A 12,700-nucleotide genomic window follows, 5' to 3' on the forward strand; every position below is an offset into this window, starting at 1 on the left:
TGCAAGAGGGGATGAAGGTTGTTGAGAGGGCAGAGGTGGGCTGTGCAGGGCCTTTGTGCACCAGAAAATAAGGTCTGACTTTCCTTCTCTAGGCAACAAGCAGCCTCTGGATAGGGAACAGCATGACAAAATATTAATCTGCTGGTGTTTTTAACATCAGCTGAAGGACAGAGAGGAATTATGGAGGCCAACTAGTAAATTATGATAAGTGATTCTATTTCCTCATATAACCAAAACTCTTTAATTTCCATAACTACAGATACTGAGAATCCAGCATAATTATCTAGTACATAGTTGAGGTTTTGGAATGTAATACAAGTTTTCAGAGGAAAATAGATAATAGAAGTAGACTGGTGGTCATTACATGACCTCACAAGAAAGAGAAACAAAACACAACAATGTAAATTAATATTATACATTACTTTATGGTTATTCTCTGGCTTATGTGTATATTGTATATACATAGATAGTATGTACGTTCCTATATGTAACAGGCAACAGGATGGAGGTAGAGAAGGTTCTTGTAGGTTAGACTGTGGCAGAAAGAGGATTTATTAGCAGGAAGTTGGTAGGAAGTCCTTCCCATTGTGGGCGGGGAGCTACATAACAGGTTATAGACATGGGTAGACTTGTGTGAGAACTTGATCTCATAGATATTCTGACTGGATAGCCACACCACCATCATTGCTAGAAAGGACACCATGATCGTGGGTTTTGTTTTGTTTTTAACATTAATGAAGACAGGAACATTTTTTAGCATGTCCAGTTTTCTCCTGCTATCCCTCCCTTCTATTTTTTCACCTTCCCTTCAATTTTAAGACCTTCCTTTTCTCTATAGTGGGTATGCACATCTCTCAGTGCATTCTGGATGAACTCCCAGCACCTTGGCATAGCATGTGCAGAGCTGTCTGTTGTGTGGTTCCTTCCTACCTTTTCACATCATCTTTTGTTCTTCACTCCCCATCACACACTGCATCCAAGATCCATGAAACTGGATTTCCCATAGCATCCAAATTGTTTTGTTTCTTCACACTTTTGTACATACTGCTTCTCTCCCTGGAGTGCCCTGCTTCCCCACTTCTCTGGAACTATATATATAAAACCTGAAGGGTCATGAGGGAGCTAACAGAAGTGCTACAGACCACTGATGGTCAAGCCAGGGGCTTCCACCCAGAAAAGCAGTGTCACAGCACTGGCAGTGGCCTGTGCTTGGGCTTGCCTTGCTCACTGCCAGCCAACCTGACCATCCACAGCAGTGGGACTCACAGGAGTTGAGGAGCCCCAGTGGCTACAGCAGTCAAGAGAAAACCCAGTACCTGAGGGGCCAGCATTAGAGCAGAACTAAGAACTCAGTACCTGAGGGACCAGCACTGGAACGGGACTAAAGACAGAGGCCTTTGGGCCACACACTACAGGGGCCTCTCTGGACAAGGTGACAGTGCAGAGGCTCCTCACTGGCCGCCTGCACAGGGCCAAGGCCTGTGAGGTGCTCAGACTGTAGAGATGGGAGGTGGATCAAGGAAGAGGCCAGTGTTCACCCTGGAACACAGTCAACCCTCTGGGAATATGGAAATTTTTTCACGAGGGGGAAGTGCGTGTGGAGAAGCAGTTGTAGGAATGTGTGAGAGCACCTTCCAAATAAGGACTTAAAACATGTCATTTTGATAACACTGCTAGAAATACCATCTCACATGTAGATCACATATAACCCATTAGTACACTTGTCCTAAATTAAGTGTTCCTTTGGTCTGTTTCACCTAGCAGTTAGAAATTGAACTTTCTAATGTCTTTTCCATATGACAAAAGACCTTCAAATTTTGTTTGTTAAGTACCCCGAAATCCATCTGGAAATAGAGTATTTCCATAACTCTGTAATCCTCAGATTTGGCAGTTCTCATTATTGTTTTTTCCCCATCACCAGAAGTGTTTTGTCCTTATGAAGTTTTTTGAGGAATGAAAGGAAATAATGGAATTGTTTTATTCCTTTAAAGGCTTGGTTATCAACATTAACCTAATAAATATATTTCAAATCAAATAAAAAATGTTAAGCACTATACTTCAAGAACTACACTAGACTGTTAGGAAGATAAAAAGAAAAATTAGGCAGTTTTTGTCTTAAAGAAGCATATAAAGACATAGCTAGAATTCACAAAAAGGTAAATGTAATACTGCCTCTTTTATACAGAGTTCATAATATGACAACTTTAGTTATCCAGCTAGTCCAGAAACAGTCTTAAGAGTAAATTCCAGTTGTATCAAATGTACAGAATGTGGGGCACCTTCACTAAAACCCATCCATGGGAAAGCCAGGCTGTCGTGGCAACCACACACCCATGGGCATCATTTGTCTTGCCCTGTGGGGTGCATGTGTCTCATGGACAAGTGCCAGAGCAGCCCTCTAGGGAACAAGACTGTCAAAGCCAAAGTGACTGCCATATAGAGTGCATGTGCTAAAGTTTATGTACTTTGTTTGTAGGATTACCCCTCAGCCTCACATAGTTGCTCATTTACTTATATTTTATGCATAATTCTCATTTGCCAAAACATGTCAAGTTAAAAATAGCAAAATGTTCAGAGACAGTGGGAGTTGTGTATGGGGTGTATTGTGCATCTAAGGAGACCCGTTCAACAAGCCATGATACTGTGTTATCAGCACTGATACCAAGAACATCGGTACAAACACAGCACCAGAACACCTGGCTGTGTGGGGAATGTTAGTGTAACTCTTAGGATATTATGGATTTGTAATTTAGTTATTGTATTGTGAATGATGAAAACCTGAAATCAGTGAAAGTTTATTTATAAAATGCATTTTTAAGACAACGGGGAGTTTAAAATACATTTTTTTAAGTTTCACCAGTCAATAGTTAAAATAAATTTTATCAACTTAAAATGGTAACGTGACCTAAAAAAATTTTACTAGCTATTCATTTAGCAATATTGCAAATAAAATTTCCACACAACTACAGAAGAAAGGTTATATGGACACATATCATAAAGTCAAATGTTAAATACCTGATAAACTTTCTTCATCAATAACCTGAAGATTGTTCTCATTGATTTTAAGTTCTTCTAATGTAGATGGTAGTTCTGAAGGAATCGCTACCAAATTGTTTCCATCCATATTCAGGCGCATTAACTTCTTTAGAAGCTTAAAAGGCAAATCTCAAAATTACTTTTTTATCTTGTCACAGATGTACAGTCATATATGTCATTTAATGGTCAGTTTGTGGTAGTTACTAAAGTTTCACAAACCTTCAGTTGCTCAGGCTTAGACAAGAATCCCCATATTCTCCCTGCCACGTAGATGTTGGTCCTGTTAATAGCATTTATTCCCTGGTATTTGCAGCAAACTACATTTGGTGATTTTGCATCACACTCACCCATATTTTTATGGTGACTTTAGAAAGCAAGAGAACGCTCCTATCACCACTGGACCAGTCATATTTTCCTAGATCTTAGGTTTTCAACTTCTCAGCAGTAGACACAAAGTTAATTAAAACATGCAATAATCTGAATCTGTCATAGATGCTAACAAGACAGCAATTTGAACCCTTTCAATGTGTTTGTGAACTCAGTTTTCCATCTATACTAAGTAGAGACAGAGTCATAAAATAGCACTAACGATTGTGGAAATTCTTCAAAATTAAATGCTACAAATGTAACAAACTGTTTCTATATGGTACCCAAACAGTTTTGACTGTCTGGAGAGTGCATATCCACATTTGTTTGTTAGCCAAACTAACCTACACTACCAAAGTTACAGAATGATTTACATCAGTGGTGCTCAGAGTCAATTTCAGCAGTTTGGAAATGGGACAGAGAATCCCAAAACAAGAAAAAGGTAATTTCCTACAGTGTCCTCTTTTTTGATCAAATACAGGAAATGCACAAGTCCCAACTGTTGTTCTATCAGGACGACTAGCATGAGGCAGGACTCCAGGTCTTTCACATGAACATGGACACCAAGTGTCTGGAGCTCTCTCGTCTGCAGTCCAGAATCTATATGAGAACCAGGAACTTGTAAGCTTGTAAGAGGCCAGTGATTTGTCCAAAGAGTGGACAGAAGACCACCCAAGGGGATAAAGTTTGACCTCCTGGCATGTAACTTGTTTTACTTGGGCTTCTTTAAGCGCACACATTTATGAGTATTTGTTTACACACATAAACCCCTCCTTTCTTCTGTCTTTGTTTTTCTGAAAGTCCTTGATACTCTGTTTTCTCCCTTTTAGAAAAAAATTTTAAATCTGATTCTTTCAAAGGTTTACTCTATGCTTTTCTCTTTCCCTAGCGTATCCCCATGTTAATTTTCATCTGAGCCCATTTGTCTTTCTAGAACCCCCTCCTGCTGAAGTATCCTTTATCAGATTTTGCAGATAGCACAAAATAAGGAAATTTTGTATTGCTGGCCTGAAAATGTTAACAGAATTTCCAGATAAGCTCTCCTTTTTTCCCAGAAATACCTCATGTACTAAGAGACCATATTTCAACATGTTTTCTGCTACTTAGGGAGAAACTCCTCTATAAATTCAAAACATTAGTTTTGTCATTCATGCTGTTGTGGGTGCTTTAAGGACAGAGCATAGGAAAAACAGCTAGAAACCTATAAAACAATATACTATATTCAAGATAAAACTTGACTACAGTTTAGGGACATCAGAAACTTTCTTCAGAGAAAACTCCAGTAAAACATTTTACTTTTCCTTCCTTCTCCATCTCCACCCACTGACAGTACAAGTCATGAAAAAGCCATCCACGTGGATTGTTAGAAGTCAGAGCATGTTATTTACCTTGAATGCTTTTGGACCTATGCCTGAAGAGGTGATATTATTTCTGCTCAGATCAAGCCTTTCCAAATTCGGTAATCCATTAAATGCTTCGTCCGGAATAGAGGTGATAGAATTGCCTAGGACACGTAGCAATTGTGTTTTAGGCCTATGTGCCTATAAATACATGTATACATGCACATGCATAGATAGCAAAAGAGAGCTTTATCTGGAGGAAAAGCAATACTTATAGCAAAGACAATATGTATTAAATAAGAAAATGAGTGTTTAGGAAAAAAACAAGACTGGGACTAGACTATTTCATATGGTCAAAATTTTCACTCTAAGGACTTGTCATGCTCCAGTACATCATGTTTTAGATGAAGCTGCTTTAAAACAGCCAGAATGTGGTTTGGTAGACAATTCTGTTAACATTATGCATTTTACAACAAAGATGTGTTTATGGAAGGTGCTATAGAGACTGATTTTTATAGTTCTTTGTATTTCCCTATTGACATTTCCTAGACCCTGGACCAGAAATATACTGTGTTTTACAATGAAACCCTGGGCATGTGACTTGCCTTCTTTGAGCATCAGTTTCCTCTAAGTAAGAAGCTTGGGGAGATAATCTCTCAGATTGCCTCCAGATCTTATGTTATAATTCTGTGACTTCAATCTATAGAAGTTCCTGCATGCTTTAATTTATGGGGTTTTGGTTTGACATTTAATTAAGTACAGTAGTCAATGATTTTTAAAGCCAGAAAATGAGCTTATCAGAAATAGTGAGTACTATAAAAATCATGTGGTGTCCTTCTTATAAAACCAAGATACTGTGACTGAGCACAGGTCATTCATCTTTCATAAGACTTTAGACTTTCACAATTTGTTTTGTTTTGTTTTGTTTTAATGGCAGAGCACACCTGGCATGCAGGCTACAGAAGGAGGGGGCATTGCTGGAGCAGGACACTCTGGGCATGAGAAGAATTCCTTAGGAGGTCATGTGAACATGGTATCAGGAAGGCCATAACACCAGAAATGTCCTATTGCAGATTGGCTATCCTGATTAAAGGGGTCACGCTGTGACCATTGAGTATTTATTTATACGATCATTTATTATTTCTGTGGTAGTTTATTTCTGTTACTTCCCCCAAGACACATCTGAAACCCCACTCAGATTCTCTCACCCCTGCATCTTCAGAGCTATCCCCAGCATGGGCCTTATTGCCAAGACTCATTCACTGTCCCAGTCTCCCCACCAGCCAGCCTCACACACTTATCTGTCCTGCCATTCCTCCACTCAGAGCTCTTCCTGGCCCTATAAGAATGTGGGCAAAAAGTCTGGACCACTCCATGCCTACCACAATGGCTAAAACAAGGGGGGGAAACAACAGGAACTCTCTGATATTGCTGGAAGGAGTGTCACAGCCATTTTAAGGAACTGTTTGGCAGTTTCTTATAAAGTTAAACATGCTTTTACTGTAGCACTCGGCAATCCCACTCCTGGGTATATACCCTAGGAAAAAGAAAACTTAGGTCGGCACAAACATCCATATGTGGATGTTTATAGCAACTGTATGCATAATTGCCCCAAGCTGGAAATAATCCAGATGTTCTTCACCTGAGACCTGTGGTCTGTCCAAACAACTGAACACCTCTCAGAAGTAAGGAGGAGCCAGCTACTGATAAACGCCACAACCTGCATAGCCCTCAGAAGCATTATGATAAATGAAAGAAGTCCAGCTGAAAAGGCTACATGCTGTATGATTCCATTTCTATGACATCCTAGAAAAGGTACTCTAGAGACAGAAAACATCAGGGCTGGTGAAAGGAGGGACATGAGAGAATTTGGTGAGGTGATGGAAATGTTATATCTTGATTGTGGTATTGACTGTAAGCATTTGTCAAAACTCAAAGCATAACAGGGACTTCCCTGGTCGTCCAGTGGTTAAGACTTCACCTTCCAATGCAGGGGCTGCAGGTTTGATCCCTGGTTGGGGAGCTAAGATCCCACATGCTTTGCGGCCAAAAAAACAAAACGTAAAGCAGAAGCAATATTGTAACGAATTCAATAAAGACTTTAAAAATGGTCCACATCAAAAAAAAAAATCTTAAAAAAACCCTCAAAGAATAACATGCTAATAATGTTTTACTATATATAAATTATACCTTCTAAACCTGGCTTTAGAAAAAAGTCAATAGGAAATCATGGTTTCACTTGGAGGAATTTACTTTATACCTGATGGTGCTATTCTGCAGTAAACACCTATCTCTTCTGCAAAGTTTTTATGTTTGAAGATTGTGAAATTAATCTGTTTGGGGTCAACTTATATTATAAAATTAAAATATAACATTCATAGGACAATGGGAGTTAACCACAAAATCAATTTAACGTCAACATCTCTTACCTATGAGCTCCAGACTTGTTATCTCTGGTGCTGTTAGCGGTGGTATTTGTGTGAGGTCGGCGCTGATACAGGAGATGGTTTTGTATGACAGAGAGCACCTGCTTGGCAGAGGTGGTATGCCCCTGGGGGTAGCTGGGATTGGGAGTTGAGAGGGCATCCTGAACATATCTCCTCTGACGGCGTCATCGTCATCCTCGTCCTCGTCCTCGTCCTCATCCTCGTCCTCATCCTCATTCTCATTCTCCCTTGCTGGGTTTCTGTGTTGATGGGCCTGCCTCCCCTTCTCTCCAGGTCTCTGCTCTCCCCCTTCTCTGCTCTGTCGCTCATTGGGAGGTCTCCCCCAATCTCCAGGTCTAGGGATCTTTTCCTTTTGCTCCCTATCTTCATCTTGTTTAATTTCTTCTTCCTCCTCAAATTGAAGTTCCTCTTTTCTCAGTGCTTGATGCATTTCCACCCAAGGAGACGGCTGTTGCTTATGAAGTAAACTGGTAGGTTCTCTTTGTTCTGAAGAATCACCAGAAAATTCAGTTCTGTCATTTAATGCTATACTACTGAGTAGCAAATAGGAGGCTACTGACCACATAAGGAGAAGACAGCAGGGGCAAGTTGTGGTATTAATGAAAGGAAAAATCATAGTGAAAATTAGGTTAGTAAATAACATTCCCTGTAGGTATATGAGTGCAGTTTAAATGTGAAATGTATCTTGAAATTTTTGTTTGAAGTTTTAATAGAAATAAATAAACTTTATTTCTGTTTTGTAAGACTTTATAGGCAATTCTTGTTTTTCCTTGTGAGCCTTAATACTTATTTTTACTAAAGTATCATGCTATCTGGTGACTAAAGAGGGAATAATATTACCATATATTGCTTACCATAAGCAGTCCTATTGTGAGATTGTAATATAATCAGATGTGATAACTTTATAGTAGATACTGTTCAGTTAATTGGGCTTATTGATAATGTAAGAATTTGTACACTGTCAGACATAAAAAAGTGAAAGAGATGTACCTTTTACTTGTTTATGGTAGTGAAATTGGCTTTTATTTATAGATTTATTATATCTGTCTGATTTTCTTTCAGCTCCATGGGCCTAAAAGCATCCTCTGAAATTTAGAGTTATAGAAAATTCTCTTCTGTTTTCCTCCCAGACTCTGTACTTAAATTATTTTTACTTCTTGAGACCTATAGAAGATGTCCTGGATTTAGATGATGTTTCTTTAACCTAGACATATGCACAAGAGTACTTTTTATTATTCCATGATGATGATAGCATAATATATAATAGTAGAAAGTTTATCTACATTTGTATTTAGCTGTTATTATCTTTGGCAGAAAGTGGGGAAGACTTGACAAAGACCGGATTTTAGACTCACCCTCTGAATGAAGAGTTTTAGGGAAAAGTGAGCTCAGTACATAGATTTTCTTTCATCAAAATATAAAAATTTACTTAATCATTTCTATGATTTTATTTAATGCCATACATAAATCACCCCCAAAAAAGAACTCAAAATATAATTATGTGAAGGAATTACTTGAGATTTCAAGTCAGTATGTATTATAAAGTCTGTGAGTTATTTTTTTCACATCTCTGACAGAACATGCAAAAGGAGAGTAGGAAAAAATTAGCAAAATGAAACTAAAACTATCATATTGAAACGTTTAAAATCTTTTCTGTATATCCAAGTTTATTTTTCCAAAATAACCACAGCATTTCAAGAATAATAGTTCAAGTCCTTTGAAAAATGTCTGAGAATTTCTGGATCTTGCCTTTATAAATCTTCTGTTTCATATCCCAAGGAGTCAGTTTCATTAAAAACTTTTATTTTCTAACATTTTTTAAAGTCATAATAGCTTAGTAAAATAATTAGTAGTATACACCAAAATACAGTTCCTAAATGTTCTGATGTTCTTCCTGGTAGGAGACTTTTGTAGGTAACCACCCTGTGATCATCCTGTGTGCTTGGAAACAATCTACCTTGATCATAGGCAACAGAAAATATCTGTATCCCTTCCCATCGAATTATTTAACATATATTTATTTATTTCATAAGCTATTGGCCAGGCTTTTCTTGCAGGAGTCCTGAGGCTTCCTCCCTAGAGTCCTCTACTGCATCAGCCTCATAGATAAGGCACAGTGAGCAGCCAACAAAACCTCATAGTGTGATCTTTCTGTGCACAGCAGTGCCACAACAGAAAGCCACTGCTCCAGGGCCATTGCCCTTTATTTCCCTAGGATTACCTGAGCAGTAATGACTGCACATAGACTGGGAAAACTGCACATAGACTGGGAAAACTGGGAAAACTGGGCTTTTTCTCTAGATGCAAACCACTCCTCCCTTTGTTCACCATGAGTTCTTCATCTTCATTTGGGTTGATAACTGTAAACACACTGAGTTGAATTAAGTGAGATAATGCATGTAAGGAACTAAGCAGAGTTCTTCACGCATACTAAGAACATGGGAGCTGTTTGCTATGTAAATTCTATCACTACATCTGTAATGCTGCGAGTCAAATGTGGAATGTGATCTGGTCTGAGTTTACTCATTCTAATAGAGCTAGAACTCTAAAGCCAAGATGTTTTATTTTTCTCTCCCCTATCATGCAATTTCCCAAATAATTTCCATGTTTAGCATCATTGTGCCAATATTTTAAGTACCCTGATGACTAGTTTATCATAATTTAAAATTTAAGGTAGTGACAAAATAAAAACAAATGGAAGTTAAAGACTAAATCACATGTGATATTTTGTTTGGGCTAAATATTTGTACCAGTATCAGAGCAGACGGGGCAGCATTCTCCTTCAAGTGTAACTGTTTGGGGGCACATCTGAGGGTGGCACTTGGTCTCATCACAAAGGACTCTTCCATTCGAGCAGAGGCAGGTAGTGCAGGGCTCAGGAGACCATACAGCTTTGTTATACATGATCATCCCATTTGCCAAACAGTGTCCTTTCTTTCCTAGAAGAGAACAGTAACATTTAAATTCCTTGTATGATTACTAGCACTTGTGAATGGAAGTGAGCCCAATGTGATAGACCCACACAAGGATAACATTCTATGTTCTTTCATGCAGAGGATAAAAGTATCTTACAGGTGTAACCCTCTGAAATGCTTTTCACATGCTGTATTCTCAACCCCTCTTACTTAGGCTCTGAGAGTGACCTCCTCATGGTAACTTGAGCCTGAATCGTACTTCCATCCTGCATCTGTCAGGATGGCTAAGTTATACAACAGCAACAAACAACCCCCAAATCTCAGTTATTTCTTGTTCCTGCTATGTGTCCAATGTAGATATTGTCAGGATAAAAAATAGGCTTCATCTCCAAGCAGGCTGCCCTGATGACCAGCACAGCAGTGGGAATGTGAGGTTGCAAATAACACACAAGCTCTAAACTTGTCTAATTATATTGGCCAAGGCAAATTATACGGCTACATCTAACTTCAGAAGAGAAAAAGCAGTATAGTTCCATCACATGCCAGAGAGCAGAGAGCTGGAACAGCACTAATGATGAATGAGCCCACATTGTACCCTTCCTGATGTGCAGATGGAGAGGTGAAATAAGACTGTATGCTTGTGGTGCTTTTTACATTGAATTCTCGATGAGACATTGCAACAATCTCTTATTTTTTAGAATAGTTGTGTTATTGAAATACAATTCAAATACCCTTTTAAAGTACACAGTGCAGTGGGTTTTAGTATATTGTTTTCTCTACATAGAGTGTTGTAGATACATGGATATGTGTGTCAACTAAGCAGGCCATTAGACAGTCAATTTGAATATTAGAGGGGATGTTTCCCTTCCAATTCTAGTGTTATTCCTGATAACTCTTTTCCATCTGTTGAGCCACTGTCCCCGCAAATGAGCTCTCACATTTGTCCCCTTCTTTCCCTTACTGCTGTGTCAACCCTGTTCAAGCCCTACCCATCTCTCATTTGGATACTTACAGTAAACTAATCCCACCCATCCAATTTCTCCCCTGGAAAAAAAAAATAGATATAATCAGGAGTTGTCTCCTGATTATAAAAGTACTATAGTGTATCAAAATTCCAACAGCCTTTTTTGCAGAAATGGAAAAGTTAATCCTTAATTTCATAAGGAATTATAAGGGGCCCCAAATAGCCAAAAAAAATCTTGAAAGAAAATAAAATTTTTTGAGGGCTCACACTTCCAGATTTCAAAACTTACCACAAAGCTACAATAATCAGCTTATACCAGTATGGTACTGGCATAAGGATAAACATATAGACCAGTGGAATATTGAGAGTCCAGAAATAAACCCATTACATCTATGGCCAATTGATTTTTGACAAAAGTGCCAAGCCCATTCAATGGGGAAAAAAGTTGTCTCTTCAACAAATGGTGCTGGGACAACTGTATATCCGTATGCAAAAGAATGAAGTTGCCCCCTACCTCATGCCAAATATAAAAATTAACTCAAAATGGATCAAAACCTAAATATAAGATGTAAAATATAATATTCATAAAATAAAGCATGACCTTGGATTTCGCAATGGATTTTTAGATATGATTCCAAAAGCACAAGCAACAAAAGAAAAAATAGATGAATTGGACTGTATCAAAATTTAAAATTTGGTCCATTGGAGAACATTGTCAAGAAAGTCGAAGGACAATGTACACAATGAGAGAAAATATTTGCAAATCATATCTGATAAGGGTCTAATATCTTGAATATACATGAAGAACTCTTATAACTCAACAACAGAAAGCCAGCCCAATTAAAATATGGACAAAGGACTTGAATAGACATTTCTCCAAAGAAGATATACAATGAACAATAAGCACATAAAGAGATGCTGAGAGTCATTAGGGAAATACAAATTAAACCACAATGTGATAATCACTTCACTTCCACAAGAATGGCTATATTTTTTAAATGGAAAATAATGGCAAGGATGTGGTGAAATTGGAGTCTTTGTATATTGCTGGTGGGTATATAAAATGATATAGCTTCTCTGGGGAACATTTGGCAATTTCTCAATAAATTAAACATATAATTACCACATGACCCAGCTCCTAGGTACCTGATATTCCACTTCTAGGTATATACCCAAGGGAACTGAAAACGAGAATTCAGATAGAAACTTGTACACAAATGTTCGTAGCTGTGCTATTCACAGTAGCCAAAAGGTGGAAACAACGCAATTATCCATCAATGGATGAAAGGATAAACAAAACATGGTATTTCTCTGCAATGAGATATAATTCAGCATAAAAAAAGAATGAAGTACTGATACACTGTACAACATGAGTGAACCTTGAAAACATTATGCCAAGTAAAAGAAGTCAGACACCAAAGGCCACATATTATAGGACTCCTTTTATATTAAATATTCAGAATAGGCAAATTCATAGAGACAGAAAGATCAGTGGTTGCCAGGGATTTCGGGGAGGAGAAAATGGGGAGTAAGTGCTTAATATATATGTAGTTCCCTTTTAGGGTGAAGAAAGTGTTCAGGAACAAGATAATGGTGACGGTTGCACAACATTGTGAATATACTTAATGCCAC

General features: G+C 38.2%; 2 protein-coding genes across 9 annotated transcripts in view; one reads left to right on the forward strand and one right to left on the reverse strand.

The window, feature by feature from the left end:
- Positions 1–12,700, forward strand: part of CENPP (centromere protein P) — a 234,678-nt gene that overhangs the window by 152,746 nt on the left and 69,232 nt on the right. The window lies entirely within an intron of this gene.
- ECM2 (extracellular matrix protein 2) overlaps positions 1–12,700 on the reverse strand; it is a 70,667-nt gene that overhangs the window by 11,279 nt on the left and 46,688 nt on the right. For 3 of the 5 annotated variants that reach the window (XM_073805915.1, XM_033857775.2, XM_033857773.2), the window contains 4 exons: positions 9,940–10,128; positions 7,172–7,744; positions 4,791–4,906; positions 3,016–3,151 (listed from right to left, as the gene is read on the reverse strand). In XM_073805915.1, the coding sequence (XP_073662016.1) occupies positions 3,016–3,151; positions 4,791–4,906; positions 7,172–7,744; positions 9,940–10,128 (1,014 nt within the window). The remainder of the gene's footprint in view (positions 1–3,015; positions 3,152–4,790; positions 4,907–7,171; positions 7,745–9,939; positions 10,129–12,700) is intronic. The other 2 variants (XM_033857774.2, XM_019940466.3) reach the window with 2 other exon arrangements.

This window comes from Tursiops truncatus, chromosome 6 (genome assembly GCF_011762595.2).
Source record: "Tursiops truncatus isolate mTurTru1 chromosome 6, mTurTru1.mat.Y, whole genome shotgun sequence".
Classification (NCBI taxonomy): Eukaryota; Metazoa; Chordata; class Mammalia; order Artiodactyla; family Delphinidae; genus Tursiops; species Tursiops truncatus.